We start from the raw sequence: 17,315 nt of genomic DNA on the forward strand, positions 1-17,315 counted from the left end.
AACATTTAATAACACTGTACACCAAGGAGTTTATTTCACTCTGTTACAGCCATTGCTAAGTGGCAGCAAGGAAACTGAAAGTGAGGGTTCCCAAGAATGAGAAGAAGTTTAAAAGACAGAGATGAGGACTGCAAGTTGTTTCTCCAAGGGGCACTTTTCTTGTTTCCTGAAATACTTCATCGTTTTTTATTATTATTTTTAAGAAGGATCATTCTTCAAAGGTTTGGTGCCTAAACACTATTTCATTTCTATATGGTTAATTTGCTATTAATTTTCTTCTTCAGTAGCAAAAAATAAGCTTCTGTCCCACCCATGTTCAACCACAAGCAGGGAGATCCCAGGAGGCTGCACGTCCCTTGGTGGCCCACCTTGGAGAAATCCCTCTGAGTGTGGTGGTTGGTGAGTGGTAGCTTAAAAGTAGAAAGACAAAATGAATTCTCTGGACTCACTGAGGAAAAAAGAAAAATACACATGGGGAGAGACATCCAAGGGCCCAAAAGGAAACCCAGGGGCTTACTGCTATTAGGGATACTCTTATGCCCCAGTGCCCTGCTTTTCACAAAGAAAGACCTTTTCCTGAAAACTCTTGACTTCCTGTCCTATACCCTATTCCTTCTTGTAGAGGAGAAGTAGGTGACCTGTTGGTAAGTTGGAGCAAATTAAACATGTGTCACTCAGTCCCTTACTCTTTGGAATCTGTCTGTCTACAGAGAACATGCATCCCTCTCAAAACCCTGTTCAACAATACCTTAAAGTTAAAGACATTTCAAATTCCATGTCAAAAACGTATTTAAAAACCACGATTTTATTTTTATTTATTTATTATTTATTTATTTTATTATACTTTAAGTTCTAGATTACATGTGTACAACGTGCAGGCTTGTTACATATGTATACATGTGCCATGTTGGTGTGCTGCACCCACTAACTTGTCATTTACATTAGCTATATCTCCTAATGCTATCCCTCCGCCCGACCCCCTCCCCACAATAGGCCCCGGTGTGTGATGTTCCCCTTTCTGTGTCCAAGTGGTCTCATTGTTCAATTCCCACCTATGAGTGAGAACATGCAGTGTTTGGTTTTCTGTTCTTGTGATAGTTTGCTGAGAATGATGGTTTCCAGCTTCATCCATGTCCCTACAAAGGACACGAACTCATCCTTTGTAGGCTGCATAGTATTCCATGGTGTATATGTGCCACATTTTCTTAATCCAGTCTGTCACTGATGGACATTTGGGTTGATTCCAAGTCTTTGCTATTGTGAATAGTGCCACAATAAACATACGTGTGCATGTGTCTTTATAGCAGCATGATTTATAATCCTTTGGGTATATCCCCAGTAAAGGGATGGCTGGGTCAAACGGTATTTCTAGTTCTAGATCCTTAAGGAATCACCACACTGTTTTCCACAATGGTTGAACTAGTTTACAGTCCCACCAACAGTGTAAAAGTGTTCCTATTTCTCCACATCCTCTCCAGCACTTGTTGTTTCCTAACTTTTTAATGATCACCACTCTAACTGGTGTGAGATGGTATCTCATTGTGGTTTTGATTTGCATTTCTCTGATGACTAGTGATGATGAGCATTTTTTCTTGTGTCTGTTGGCTACAAAAATGTCTTCTTTTGAGAAGTGTCTGTTCATATCCTTTGCCCACTTTCTGATGGGGTTGTTTTTTTCTTTTAAATTTGTTTGAGTTCTTTGTAGGTTCTGGATATTAGCCCCTTTGTCAGATGAGTAGATTGCAAAAATTTTCTCCCATTCTGTAGGTTGTCTGCTCACTCTGATGGTAGTTTCTTTTGCTGTGCAGAAGCTCTTTAGTTTAATTGGATCCCATTTGTCAGTTTTGGCTTTTGTTGCTTCTCTAGTTCTTTTAATTTGTATTTCTGTGGGGTCGGTGGTGATATCCCCCTTATCATTTTTTATTGCATCTATTTGATTCTTCTCTCTTTTCTTCTTAATAGTCTTGCTAACAGTCTATCAATTTTGTTGATCTTTTCAAAAAACCAGCTCCTGGATTCATTGATTTTTTGGAGGTTTTTTTGTGTGTCTATCTCCTTCAGTTCTGCTCTGATCTTAGTTATTTCTTGCCTTCTGCTAGCTTTTGAATGTGTTTGCTCTTGCTTCTCTAGTTCTTTTAATTGTGATGTTAGGATGTCAATTTTAGATCTTTCCTACTTTCTCTTGTGGGCATTTTGTGGTATAAATTTCCCTCTACACATTGCTTTAAATGTGTCCCAGAGATTCTGGTATGTTGTATCTTTGTTCTCATTGGTTTCAAAGAACATCTTTATTTCTGCCTTCATTTTGTTATGTACCCAGTAATTATTCAGGAATAGGTTGTTCAGTTTCCATGTAGTTGAGTGGTTTTGATTGATTTTCTTAATCCTGAGTTCTAGTTTGATTGCACTGTGGTCTGAGAAACAGTTTGTTATAATTTCTGTTCTTTTACATTTGCTGAGGAGTGCTTTACTTCCAACTATGTGCTCAATTTTGGAATAAGTGTGATTGGTGCTGACAGAATGTATATTCTGTTGATTTGGGGTGGAGAGTTCTGTAGACGTCTATTAGGTCCACTTGGTGCAGAGCTGAGGTTCAATTCCTGGATATCCTTGTTAACTTTCTGTCTCATTGATCTGTCTCATGTTGACAGTGGGGTGTTAGAGTCTCCCATCATTATTGTGTGGAAGTCTAAGTCTCTTTGTAAGTCTTTAAGGGCTTGCTTTATGCAGCTGGTTGCTCCTGTGTTGGGTAGATATATATTTAGGATAGTTAGCTCTTCTTGTTGAATTGATCCTGTTACCATTATGTAATGGTCTTCTTCATCTCTTTTGATCTTTGTTGGTTTAAAGTCTGTTTTATCAGAGACTAGGATTGCAACCTCTGCCTTTTTTTGTTTTCCATTTGCTTGGTAGATCTTCCTCCATCCCTTTATTTTGAGCCTCTGTGTGTCTCTGCACATGAGATGGGTCTCCTGAATACATCAAAGTGATAGGTCTTGAGTCTTTATCCAATTTGCCAGTCTGTGTCTTTTATTGGAACATTTAGCCCATTTACATTTAAGGTTAATATTCTTATGTGTGAACTTGATCCTGTCATTATGATGTTAGCTGGTGATTTTGCCCGTTAGTTGATGCAGTTTCTTCCTAGCATCGATGGTCTTTACAATTTGGCAGGTTTTGCAGTGGTTGGTACCAGTTATTCCTTTCTATGTTTAGTGCTTCCTTCAGGAGCTCTAGTAAGGCAAGCCTGGTGGTGACAAAATCTCTCGGCATTTAGAAAAGAATTTTATTTTTCCTTCACTTATGAAGCTTAGTTTGTCTGGATATGAAATTCTGGGTTGAAAATTCTTTTGTTCAAGAATGTTGAATATTGGCCCCCATTCTCTTCTGACTTGTAGAGTTTCTGCTGAGAGATCTGCTGTTAGTCTGATGGGCTTCTCTTTATGGGTAACCCAACCTTTCTCTCTGGCTGCCCTAACATTTTTTCCTTCATTTCAACTTTGGTGAATATGACAATTATGTGTCTTGGAGTTGCTTCTCTCAAGGAGTATCTTTATGGCCTTCTCTGTATTTCCTGAATTTGAATGTTGGCTTGCCTTGGTAGATGGGGGAGATTCTCCTGGATAATATCCTGCAGAGTGTTTTCCAACTTCGTTCCATTCTCCCCATCACTTTCAGATACACCAGTCATAGATTTGGTCTTTTCACATAGTCCCATATTTCTTGGAGGCTTTGTTCCTTTCTTTTTACTCTTTTTTCTCTAAATTTCTCTTCTTGCTTCATTTCATTCATTTGATCTTCAATCACTGATACTGTTTCTTCCAGTTGATCGAATTGGCTACTGAAGCTTGTGCATTCGTCGTGTAGTTCTCGTGCCACAGTTTTCAGCTCCATCAGGTCATTTAAGGACTTCTCTACACTGGTTATTCTAGTTAGCCATTCATCTCATCTTTTTTCAAGGTTTTTGGCTTCTTTGCAATGGGTTTGAACTTCCTCCTTTAGCTCAGAGAAGTTTGATCCTCTGAAGCCTTGTTCTCTCAACTCATCAAAGTAATTCTCCGTCCAGCTTTGTTCCATTGCTGGCAAGGAGGGGGAGAGGTGCTCTGATATTGAGAATTTTCAGCTTTTCTGCACTGTTTTTCCCCATCTTTATGGTTTTATCTATCTTGGTCTTTGATGATGGTGACGTACAGATGGAGTTTTGGTGTGGATGTCCTTTCTGTTTGTTAGTTTTCCTTCTAACAGTCAGGACCCTCAGCTGCAGGTCTGTTGGAGTTTGCTTGAGGTCCACTCCCAACCCTCTTTGCCTGGGTATCAGCAGCGGAGGCTGCAGAACAGCGAATATTGCTAAACAGTAAATGTTGCTGCCTAATCGTTCCTCTAGAAGCTTCATCTCAGAGGGGTACCTGGCCATGTGAGGTGTCAGTCTGCCCCTACTGATGGGTGCCTCCCAGTTAGGCGACTTGGGGGTCAGGGACCCACTTGAGGAGGCAGTCTGTCGGTTCTCAGATCTCAAACTCCGTGCTGGGAGAACCACTACTCTCTTCCAAGCTGTCAGATAGGGACATTTAGGTCTGCAGAGGTTTCTGCTGCCTTTTGTTCAGCTATGCCCTGCCCCCAGAGGAGAAGTCTACAAAGGCAGGCATGCCTCCTTGAGCTGTGGTGGGCTCCACCCAGTTCAAGCTTTGTGGCTGCTTTGTTTACCTACTCAAGCCTCAGCAATGGCGGGCGCCCCTCCCCGAGCCTTGCTGCTGCCTTCCTTGCTGTTGGATCCCAGACTGCTGTGCTAGCAATGAGCAAGGCTTCGTGGGCGTGGGACTCTCCGAGCCAGGCGTGAGATATAATCTCCTGGTGTGCCGTTTGCTAAGACCATTGGAAAAGTGCAGTATTAGGGTGGGAGTGACCCAATTTTCCAGGTGCCATCTGTCACAGCTTCCCTTGGCTGCAAAAGGGAATTCCCTGATCTCTTGTGCTTCCCGGGTGAGGCAATGCCTCACCCTGCTTCGGCTCACACTCAGTGGGCTGCACCCACTGTCCTACACCCACTGTCTAACAAACCCCAGTAAGATGAACCTGGTACCTCAGTTGGAAATGCAGAAATCACCCATCTTCTGCATTGCTCATGCTGGGAGCTGTAGACTGGAGCTGTTCCTATTCAGCCATCTTGGAACCACCAATATGACCATTTTAATGATACTGATTTTTCTAATCCATGAGCATGGAGTATCTTTCTATTTGTTCGTGTCATCTGTGATTTCTTTCAGTAGTGTTTTGTAGTTCTCCTTGTAGAGATCTTTCACCTCCTTGGTTAGATGAATTCCTAGGTATTTTATTTTTTTGTGTGGCTATTGTGAATGGGATTGCATTCTTGATTTGGCTCTCAGCTTGAACATTATTGGGGTATAGAAATGTTACCAATTTTGTACATCGATTTTATTTCCTGAAACTTCACTGAAGTCATTTATCTGCTTCAGGAGTCTTTTGGTGGGGCCTTTAAGGTTGTCTAGGTATAGAATCATATTGCCGGTACAGAGAGATTGATTGAGTTCTTCTTTTCCTATTTGGACACCTTTTATTTCCTTCTCTTGCCTGATGGCTCTGTCTAGGACTTCCAGTTAATTAATATTTAAATTAATGTGTCAGACTCTCCCACAAATGTGTTGGAAAAATTCATTGGAATCTAGATGTTCAATGTTACCACGGTTTCTTTCTCTTAATGTTTCTTTCTCTTAAATATGGCTTTAATGCTTGCCTACCCAATATTTTCCAGAAAATGTAAAATCTTTTGGACAGGTCTGATTTTTTCCCTATTATGAGTTATATTACAATGAATGTACTTATGCTTATATCTGGTGTTTTTGAATTTTAATTTTTGTATGATAACGTCCCATGTATAGGTTTACTGGGCCAAAGAAGATGTGTTTTCATAGGCCTTGACAAATATTGAGAAATAGCATTACTGTTTTTGAAGCCATTAGCAATATTAATACATTCCACTTCGGTCACTCTTTAGCAGCATTGAATTGTCTTATATGATTTGCTAATTGATGTAGTATAGAGTAATAAGTCATTATTTTATGTATATCTGGTAATATTTCAATTACTCTTTTAATTTTGATTGTCTAAGTACTTGGAGAAAATATTTTGGTTGCCATTTCAGAGTATTAACATAGGGTGGCAAGAAGTTGTATAGGATACGCTGGCGTAAAAAAGAATGGAATCATGTCCTTTGTAGCAACATAGATGGAGCTGGAGGCCTTAATCCTAAACAAATTAACACTGGAACGGAAAACCAAATACCACATGTTCTCACTTATAAGTGGGAGCTAAACTTTGAGCACACATGTACATAAACATGGCAACAATAGATACTGTAGACCTCTAGATGGGGAGAGAAGAAAGGGGAGCATAGGGTTAAAAACTTACTATTGGGTACTATGCTCAGTACCTGGTTGCAATACACCCATGTAACAAACCTGCACATATACCCCTCTATCTAAAATAAAAGTTGAAAAATACAAAAAATAAAGTTTAAAAAAATGATGTAGAAAATAAGTATCTTTTAAAAATCTTCCCGTGTAAGTTTGTGTTGACAAAATATGCAAGCAAGTGCAGTATACAACTCTACAAATAGGAGATATGTGTGTTACTGTGTTGTGCTATGTGTATTTGCATGCTTGAAAGGCTACTACATATATAATTCTATATATCTATATCATATATAATATGGTAAACATAGATATAATGATAGACTTTACTTACAGTATTGTGGAACTTTATATAATCATATTTCTCCTCATCTAACTATATAGAAATCCCTTTTTGTGATCCAGATTTCAATGTCTTTCTCTTGTTCTCCCCACAGTGTCCTCTTAGAGCACATTTTTACTCCATCTTCTTGGCATTTCTCTGCTGCACCTTTCTATTTTATTTATTTATTTATTTATTTATTTTGCTTCTCTCATCCCCCAGGTGTCCATTTTCACCTGCCCTTTCCGTGGCTTCTTCTGCTCTTAAAAATGTCTTTATTATCAATACCCAGCACTCTGCCCTTTATCATTGTTCCATTCTATAAATATCCCAGCAAGACTAGAAATCCAGAATGGTTTAACCATCCTGAGATATTTCTCAGAAAAATCTAAGAAATCTCTTCTGATTCAAACATTAAAGTACATATCACCTCACAGACATCACTATTTCTGGTTGATGAATGTAACAGATTAGTGTGTTTCCCACCGATGACTGGTGGAAAAGTAGATATATCAGTCCACCGAACATAGGTAGTGAAGTACAAAATTAGACTTCCTGACTTTACAGCCCTCAACTCTCCATGAATGAATTGTACATCTGTCTCTGTCGTCATTGCCTTGGGCTTCAAACTACAGGATTGAGAGGGAGTGAGGCCTGGAAACACAGGAGTAACTTGAGAAAGATTGTGCGATGCCCGGGTGTGCATGGATACATGCATATGGCTGAGTGGAGATCAGATTAAATTAAAAGAAAATCATCTATAAATTTGATGGATCTCATTTTGGAATTATTTGAATTTGTATTTTGCAATAAAATTGCTCATGCTTGTTCAATCCAAATGTATCTAGGATGTCTTTGGCTAAAATTGTTCAAATGAATATTTGATACCATGTGGTTCACACAAATTGATAGTACATCACGAAAATAAAATGTTATATAGTATGTTTGCCTTGCTCACAGGAATGTGATTAAGCTTGAATATAAATAGTTACAATCGTATGGTTTAAGTGAGTCTTGCATAAATGTCTAAGAATGTTGTAAAAAATTGAGCAGTATGAGTTAATCTAGTTTAGGAGTTTAACTCTCAGTTGTATAACTTGTTCAGGAAATGGTTAATATTTAGCATATTCTTTTTTGATTAGGTAATTGGAGATGCAATTTTTGCCTATACAAAAGATGAACGAATTAACTGGGTAAGGGATTGGCCTGGACAGACTGTTCTCTGTGTATCCCAAATCTTTTGGACAAAAGAAGTACAAACAGCTATTCCAGTGGGGATAAAGGTAAGCTTTTATTAACCCTCAGATTTTTTTTAAAAGCATTTTTTCAATAGTTTATTATTGCCAGAATACACTTATTTTAAAAACTGAAATAAATACAATTCACTTAAAAATCTACTTTATGCTGCAAGCCAAATTACTGATTTTTTAAATAAAAATTGCACATAACAAATATGTAGGAAAAATTTATACCAATAATTTCAAAATTATTCTTTAAATCACGTTTACTCACAGCATATAAAAGTCAATGATACTTGAACCTCAATCTTGTTATTATACACATTTTTATGCCTTTAAAAATAGAGTGATAATAGGACTAAGAAACTCATAAAGATTAGCAGGAAATAAAGTAACAGTATTCTCTTTTATACCTTGAGTAAAACTACCCTATATAGATAAGGCTCCGGTTGACTTACTGTGACTGTTTTTATTTCTAATGTATTGATTTTGAATACATAATAATTATGAATATTTTAAGTGATGCTTAGTATTAAATATGTAAATAATATAATTGGATATATTAATTTAACATTAATTAGATTGTAATTGTTAATGAAAAACTAAAACTACATTCATTGTAACAGTTCTATCATTGAGACAGGATTTTAAGTGACTCAACTTTCAGTTGACTGAGGGGTCTACTGGAACCTAGCAGTTATAGATCTGTAGTTTAAAATCATGATTTTTATGGCTAGCCGTAAGTAGAAAGCTGAAACTGGATCCTTTCCTTACTCCTTATATGAAAATTAATTCAAGATGGATTAGAGACTTAAACGTTAGACCTAAAACTATAAAAACCCGAGAAAAAAACCTAGACAATACCATTCAGGATATAGGCATGGGCAAGGACTTCATGTCTAAAACACCAAAAGCAATGGCAACAAAAGCCAAAACTGACAAATGGGATCCAATTAAACTAAAGAGCTTCTGCACAGCAAAAGAAACTACCATCAGAGTGAGCAGACAACCTACAGAATGGGAGAAAATTTTTGCAATCTACTCATCTGACAAAGGGGCTAATATCCAGAACCTACAAAGAACTCAAACAAATTTAAAAGAAAAAAACAACCCCATCAGAAAGTGGGCAAAGGATATGAACAGACACTTCTCAAAAGAAGACATTTTTGTAGCCAACAGACACAAGAAAAAATGCTCATCATCACTAGTCATCAGAGAAATGCAAATCAAAACCACAATGAGATACCATCTCACACCAGTTAGAGTGGTGATCATTAAAAAGTTAGGAAACAACAAGTGCTGGAGAGGATGTGGAGAAATAGGAACACTTTTACACTGTTGGTGGGACTGTAAACTAGTTCAACCATTGTGGAAAACAGTGTGGTGATTCCTTAAGGATCTAGAACTAGAAATACCGTTTGACCCAGCCATCCCTTTACTGGGGATATACCCAAAGGATTATAAATCATGCTGCTATAAAGACACATGCACACGTATGTTTTTATTGTGGCACTATTCACAATAGCAAAGACTTGGAATCAACCCAAATGTCCATCAGTGACAGACTGGATTAAGAAAATGTGGCACATATACACCATGGAATACTATGCAGCCTACAAAGGATGAGTTCGTGTCCTTTGTAGGGACATGGATGAAGCTGGAAACCATCATTCTCAGCAAACTATCACAAGAACAGAAAACCAAACACTGCATGTTCTCACTCATAGGTGGGAATTGAACAATGAGACCACTTGGACACAGAAAGGGGAACATCACACACCGGGGCCTATTGTGGGGAGGGGGTCGGGCGGAGGGATAGCATTAGGAGATATAGCTAATGTAAATGACAAGTTAGTGGGTGCAGCACACCAACATGGCACATGTATACATATGTAACAAGCCTGCACGTTGTACACATGTAATCTAGAACTTAAAGTATAATAAAATAAATAAATAATAAATAAATAAAAATAAAATCGTGGTTTTTTTAAATACGTTTTTGACATGGAATTTGAAATGTCTTTAACTTTAAGGTATTGTTGAACAGGGTTTTGAGAGGGATGCATGTTCTCTGTAGACAGACAGATTCCAAAGAGTAAGGGACTGAGTGACACATGTTTAATTTGCTCCAACTTACCAACAGGTCACCTACTTCTCCTCTACAAGAAGGAATAGGGTATAGGACAGGAAGTCAAGAGTTTTCAGGAAAAGGTCTTTCTTTGTGAAAAGCAGGGCACTGGGGCATAAGAGTATCCCTAATAGCAGTAAGCCCCTGGGTTTCCTTTTGGGCCCTTGGATGTCTCTCCCCATGTGTATTTTTCTTTTTTCCTCAGTGAGTCCAGAGAATTCATTTTGTCTTTCTACTTTTAAGCTACCACTCACCAACCACCACACTCAGAGGGATTTCTCCAAGGTGGGCCACCAAGGGACGTGCAGCCTCCTGGGATCTCCCTGCTTGTGGTTGAACATGGGTGGGACAGAAGCTTATTTTTTGCTACTGAAGAAGAAAATTAATAGCAAATTAACCATATAGAAATGAAATAGTGTTTAGGCACCAAACCTTTGAAGAATGATCCTTCTTAAAAATAATAATAAAAAACGATGAAGTATTTCAGGAAACAAGAAAAGTGCCCCTTGGAGAAACAACTTGCAGTCCTCATCTCTGTCTTTTAAACTTCTTCTCATTCTTGGGAACCCTCACTTTCAGTTTCCTTGCTGCCACTTAGCAATGGCTGTAACAGAGTGAAATAAACTCCTTGGTGTACAGTGTTATTAAATGTTTTTAAAGTAGGAAAAGCAGCCACTGGAGCATATTGATACTTCTCTTAAGCACAGTGGTTTCTGTTGACTGTAATTTTATTTTTGTCGTAAGTCCTCTTCTCTTTTTTAACTTACTCATTAGATTTACCCATCAGAAAAGAGAAGCAAGCCTCGTCTTCAGAACTGGCATTAGCTTATTATAAACTAAAATGTTCAATGTTTTGTTTATTAGCATCTTTATATTTCAAGAAGCACAAACCCCTTTCAGAAAGCTTATGTGAGAGTACTAGAGGGACTCGTAGGATCTAAACAGGAGCAGTCGGAATCAGGGCCTCAGAGCTGCATTGTGCTGTGGTCTCTCTCTTGTTCTCTCTCTCTCTCTTTTTCTTTTTCTTTTTTTTTTTTTTTTTGAGATGGAGTCTTGCTCTGTCACCTAGGCTGGAGTGCAGTGGCATGATCTTGGCCCGCTGCAACCTCCACCTCCCAGGTTCAAGCTATTCTCCTGCTTCAGCCTCCCGAGTAGCTGGGATTATAGGCAAACGCCACCACGCCCGGCTAACTTTTCATATTTTTGGTAGAGACGGGGTTTCACCATGTTGGCCAGGCTGGTCTCAAACTCCTGACCTCAGGTGATCTGCCCGCCTCGGCCTCCCAAAGTACTAGGATTGTAGGTGTGAGCCACCACTCCCAGCCATGGTCTCTGTCTCTATTGTTGTTGCTCTCTATCTCTGTTGGCTCTGGTAGGCTTTATTCCGTAGAGCAGAAGACAGCTTGTAGTTACTTTAGATTGGCATATCCACAGCCTCCCAAGCCTAGCAAAGAGCACTTTTCTCTCAATCTATATAGCAGTCCCCAGGAAGAACTATGATTGGTTCTGGCTTAGTCACACATTCCCTCCTTCATATTGCCATGGAGAGTGGGCAATATGATTGATAGCTCCAACAAAACCACAGAGAATAGAGAAGAAATAGAAAAGGAAAGGATAATGAGTAGACACAAATTACGTATATCCATTATACCTGATTGGGCTTGTTCACCTGGTATCTTTGTAGCAAGAAAAACAAATTATTTTTAAATTGTGTTACATGGAGAGTTGTGATCAAAATGCAGAGAATAATCTCTATATACACTAGTTCAGAATGTTTTGTTCAAAATACTTTTCATCACATTGGGAAATCATATCTTATTTTCTTTCAGGCTCTTGAGCAATACTTGACAACACATGTAACAGACAAATTGATGATATTGTCACTTTGGTGCGTGGCAAATTGTCCAAGCAGAATCGTGTAACTCTGGGAGCACTTGTGGTACTGGATGTCCATGCTAGAGATGTCCTCTCATCACTTGTAAAAAAAAATATTAGTGATGACTCTGACTTTGAATGGTTAAGTCAGCTTAGGTACTATTGGCAAGTAAGTGATATCACTGAATGTTACATTACACAGCAATTTCAGCTCGTAATTTTAAATTTGTGCTTGCTTGCTCACATAGGAAATAGTAGCGGTAACCTGGAATCTTTTGCTGATGGCACACTATACCCAAATAAGCATTTCTTTAGCTTGAAGATTAAGGTGCTGATAACTATATCATCTGTATTGATATCTGTGTCCTTATCTATATCCAAATGTATAGTTATATATAAACATATATACATATATAGATACATGAAAATCATGAGTAATTATCAAAACTTACTCATTTTAAACGAATTGCTAGGCTTGCTGAATCTGCAAAATGTTGGGACTAGTCAGTTTAAAATTGTGTTTTTAGGTTCTTGATGCATCTAAAGGATGTATGAATCAAACTTTTTCAGTCTGATTTAGTCATTAATGTTTCCTCTCATTGCTGGGCATGGTGGCTCACACCTGTAATCCCAGCACTTTGGGAGGCCAAGGCAGGCAGATCACTTAAGGTCAGGAGTTCAAGACCAGCCTGGCCAAGATGGTAAAACCCCATCTCTACTAAAAATACAAAAATTAACTGGGCATATGGTGGGGCGTGCCTGTAGTCCCAGCTACTTGAGGACTGAGGTAGGAGAATTGCTTGGACCCAGGAGGCAGAGGTTGCAGTGAGCTGAGATTGCGCCATTGCACTCCAGCCTGGGCGACAGAGTGAGACCCTGTCTCAGAAAAAAAAAAAAAAAGATTCCTCTAATTGATCAATTAAAGAAGGCAGAAACATGGTTTTTGCCAGGGCATCCAGGTGGATGGTGATGGTAATCATAATGGAGAATGCAAGCAGGGCAGGAACAGTTAGTAAAGTGGGCAAGATAGGGCCTATTGGGTATAGGCAGAGACAGATGCATAGTTTTCATCATATAGGCTTTTGTGGAAGTCTTGGGGGGTATGGGGTGGGAGGAGAGAAGAGGTAAGAACTAGCGTCCTGGGAAACAAATTGAGGGGCAGTGTATTTAGTACTGAGCCAGAAGCTGAGATGGTGGAATCATTTCAGATACCAGATCCTCCCATTCCCAAATGTATAACGTTGGGGAAGTTACTTATTCTCTTTAAGCATCAGTTTCCTCATCTGTTAAATGATGAGTAATATCCCCTCTATTTTTAACACACAATGATTAAAAATATGGAAGAGGTAAGGGACAAATACTAAAATATTTTATGGGAAAAATTAAAACCAGTGACTTCAATTATTCATCCATGGAAACTAGATATTTAATTCTGCCATGGAATCAAATGACACCTGAAAAGTGAATTTTGAAGATGTCTATATTATGGTTATTATTTATTAAAGAGCTTGAGATTTCGTATTATTTACAATTTTGTTGTTTAAACTAACTTATTTTATCTCATTTATCCTAGGAAAATCATTTAGAAACAAAAATGATCAATGCTGGTTTGCGATATGGATATGAATATCTGGGTAATTCCCCTAGGCTGGTTATTACACCACTCACGGATAGATGTTACAGGTAAACCCTTTAATTTAAGGATCTATTGGAAATAACTTTCGCTCATCCCTATACCACTGATTTATTTAAAATACCAAATTGTCTTCCATACTGTTAATTTAGCCTGTGTTATTTTTTCCTAGACCCTTAATTTTCCTCTTAGGTTTGTCTTCATTTCTCTTTCTCTGCTGGCTTCCTCCACTCAATACTAGGGCTCTAAGTATTAGTAGGTGTCACTTGTTGTTGACACTGTCCATCCCTCCTTTCTTCCTGAAACTTTCTTTTTCTTGGATCATTTGAGTCATTTATTGTTCCCTTGAAACACTGAATTTTCTTTTTAAAATTTATATTTTTATTATTTCAATAGGTTTATGGGGAACAGGTGGTGTTTGGTTACATGGATAAATTCTTTAGTGGTGATTTCTGAGATTTGGTGCACCCATCACCTGAGCAATGTACACTGTACCCAATGTGTAATATTTTATCCTGCATCCCACTCCCACCCTTTTCCCCAAGTCCCTAAAGTCGCTTGTGCCATTCTTATGCCTTTGTGTCCTCATAGCTTAACTCCCACTTATAAGTGAGAACATATGATGTTTGGTTTTCCATTCCTGAGTTACTTGACTTAGAATAACAGTCTCCAGCTCCATCCAGGTTGCTGTGAATGTTATCATTTCCTTCCTTTTTATGGCTGAATAATATTCCATGGGGTGTGTGTGTGCGCGCGCGCGTGTGTGTGTGCGCGTGTGTGTGTATACACATATACATTACATTTTCTTTATCCACTTGTTGATTGATGGGCATTTGGGCTGGTTCCATATGTTTGCAATTGCAAATTGTGCTGCTATAAACATTTGCATGCAAGTGTCTTTGCCATACAATGACTTCTTTTCCTCTGGGTAGATACCCAGGAGTGGGATTGCTGCATCAAATGTTAGATCTACTTTTAGTTCTTTAAGGAATCTCCACACTGTTTTCCATAGTGGTTGTACTAGTTTACATCCCTACCAATGATGTAAAAGTGTTCCCTTTTCACCACATCCACGCCAACATCTATTTTTTTTATTTTAAAATTATGACCATTCTTGCAGGAATAAAGTGGTATCACATTGTGGTTTTGATTTACCTTTCCCTGATCATTAGTAATGTTGAGCGTTTTTTCATATGATTTTTGGCCATTTGTATATCTTCTTTTGAGAATTGTCTATTCATGTCTTTAACCCAATTTTGGGGGAATTAGTTGTTTTTTTCTTGCAGATTTGAGTTCCTCATAGATTCTGCATATTAGTCCTTTGTCAGATGCATAGTTTGCAAATATTTTCTCCTACTCTGTGGGTTGGTCTGTTTACTCTGCTGATTTTTTCTTCTGCTGTGCAGAAGCTTTTTAGTTTAATTAAGTCCCATCTATTTATCTTTGTTTTTGTTGCATTTGCTTTTGGGTTCCTAGTCATGAACTCTTTGCCTAAGCCAATGTCTAGAAGGATTTTTCCAATGTTATCTTATAGAATTTTTATGGTTTCAGGTCTTAGATTTAAGTCTTTGATCCATCTTGAGTTGATTTTTGTATGAGGTGAGAGCTGAGGATCCAATTTCATTCTTCTAAATATTGCTTGCCAGTTATCCCAACACCATTTGTTGAATAGCGTGTCCTTTCCCCCACTTTACGTTTTTGTTGGCTTTGTTGAAGATCAGTTGGCTGTAAGTATTTGGTTTTATTTCTGGGTTCTCTGTTCTGTTCCATTGGTCTATGTACCTATGTGCCTATGTGCCTATTTTTATACTAGTACCATGCTGTTTTGGTAACTATAGCCTTATAGTGTAGTTTGAAGTTGGGTAATGTGATACCTCCAGATTTGTTCTTTTTGCTTAGTTTTGCTTTGACTAGGCAGCGTTTTTTTTGCTTCCATATGAATTTTAGGATTGTTTATTCTAGTTCTGTGAAGTATGACCATGGTATTTTGATGTGGGAATTGCATTGAATCTGTAGATTGCTTTTGGCAGTATGGTCAGTATCACAATATTGATTCATGAGAATAGGCTAGAAACGCTGAATTTTCAAGAGTTTTTTCATGTAGTGATTTGTTTCATGCTTTGTGGTTTCCTGAATGTTCTCATCCAGTCCCATGCTTTAATGGCCTACATCTTGAAGACCCCATATCTGTACCTCTGGCCCTAGTCTCTCCTATAAGCTTGCTATACACAAGTCTACTTGATATTTCCATTTGATACCTCAGATGTACTTACATTTACATTTCTTCTAAAAGCAAATGTACCATTTTACCTCCTAAATTCACTCAGCCTCCCCTAGTCCCATCTCAGGAAATGGCAGTGGCTATTTATCAACCCAGTCATCTCTACAAATACCTAGCTTTGTCCTCAACTCTTTCTCAGTTCTTCACACGTAGGCACACAGTAAGTCCTACTGATTTAATTGAATTAAATGTATTTATTTAATTCTCTTCCTTTAAAAAAGTAGACGTTTTGGCCTGGTGTGGTGGCTTATGCCTGTAATCCCAGCATTTTGGGAGGATAAGGTGAGTGGATCATTTGAGCCCAGGAATTCGAGACCAGTCTGGCCAACATGGCGAAAACCCATCTCTACTAAAAATATAAAAATTAGCTGGGTGGGGTGGTGTGTGGCTGTAGTCCCAGCTATTCAGGAGGCTGAGGTAGGAGAATCATTTGAACCCAGGAGGTGGAGGCTGCAGTGAGCCGAGATTGTGCCACTGCACTCCAGCCTGGGTGACAGAGTGACACTCTGTTTAAAAAAGACTCTTTAAAGAGTAATTTTAGATTTACAAAAAAATTATGCAGAAAGTACAGAGAATTCTTAACCTCTCTCTGTCCTACACAGTTTCTCCCATTAACATCTTTCTTTTTTTTTTTTGAGACAAAGTCTCGCTCTGTTGCCAAGCTGGAGTGCAGTGACACGATCTCAGCTCACTGCAACCTCCGACTCCCTGGTTCAAGCGATTCTCCTGCCTCAGCCTCCTGAGTAGCTGGGATTACAGGCACATGCCACCATCCCCAGCTAATTTTTGTATTTTTAGTAGAGACGGAGTTTCACCATGTTGGCCAGGATCATCTTGATCTCCTGACCTCGTGATCCGCCTGCCTCAGCCTCCCAAAGTGCTGGGATTACACATTTGAGCCACTGTGCCTGGCCCAACATCCCTCATTAGTATGGTACATTTGTTACAATTGATAAACCTATATTGATACATGCCTGTTAACTAAAGTTCACAATTTATACAATTTATATCAGGGTCCACTGTGTTGTAGAGTTCTGTGGGTTTTGACAAATGCATAATGTCATATATCCACTACTAAAGAATAATTTTACTGCCCTAAAAATGCCCCCATCTTCCACATATAATTTCCTTCTCCCCTCCCCCAGAATCTCTGGCGATCACTGACCATTTTTGTCATATATCTATTCCAAAGTGTCATATAGTATCTGAAATTATATATACTGTCTCTTTTCACTTAGCAATATGCATTTAAGGTTCCTCCATGTCTTTTTGCAGCTTGATAACACATTTATTTTTATTGATGAATAATACTCTATTATATGGGTGTAACACAGTTTATCTGTTCACCTGTTGAAGGACATCTTGGTTGCTTCCAAATTTCAGTGATTATAAATAAAGCTGCTGCAAATA

The 17,315-nt window shown here is 38.5% G+C and overlaps 1 protein-coding gene across 1 annotated transcript in view; it reads left to right on the forward strand.

Moving 5' to 3' along the window:
• DNAH7 (dynein axonemal heavy chain 7) overlaps positions 1–17,315 on the forward strand; it is a 341,486-nt gene that overhangs the window by 144,710 nt on the left and 179,461 nt on the right. The window contains 4 exon segments of the mRNA XM_050752319.1: positions 7,893–8,033; positions 11,946–11,963; positions 11,966–12,160; positions 13,565–13,674. Coding sequence (XP_050608276.1) covers positions 7,893–8,033; positions 11,946–11,963; positions 11,966–12,160; positions 13,565–13,674 — 464 coding nt within the window.

This window comes from Macaca thibetana, chromosome 12, assembly GCF_024542745.1.
Source record: "Macaca thibetana thibetana isolate TM-01 chromosome 12, ASM2454274v1, whole genome shotgun sequence".
NCBI classification, from domain to species: domain Eukaryota; kingdom Metazoa; phylum Chordata; class Mammalia; order Primates; family Cercopithecidae; genus Macaca; species Macaca thibetana.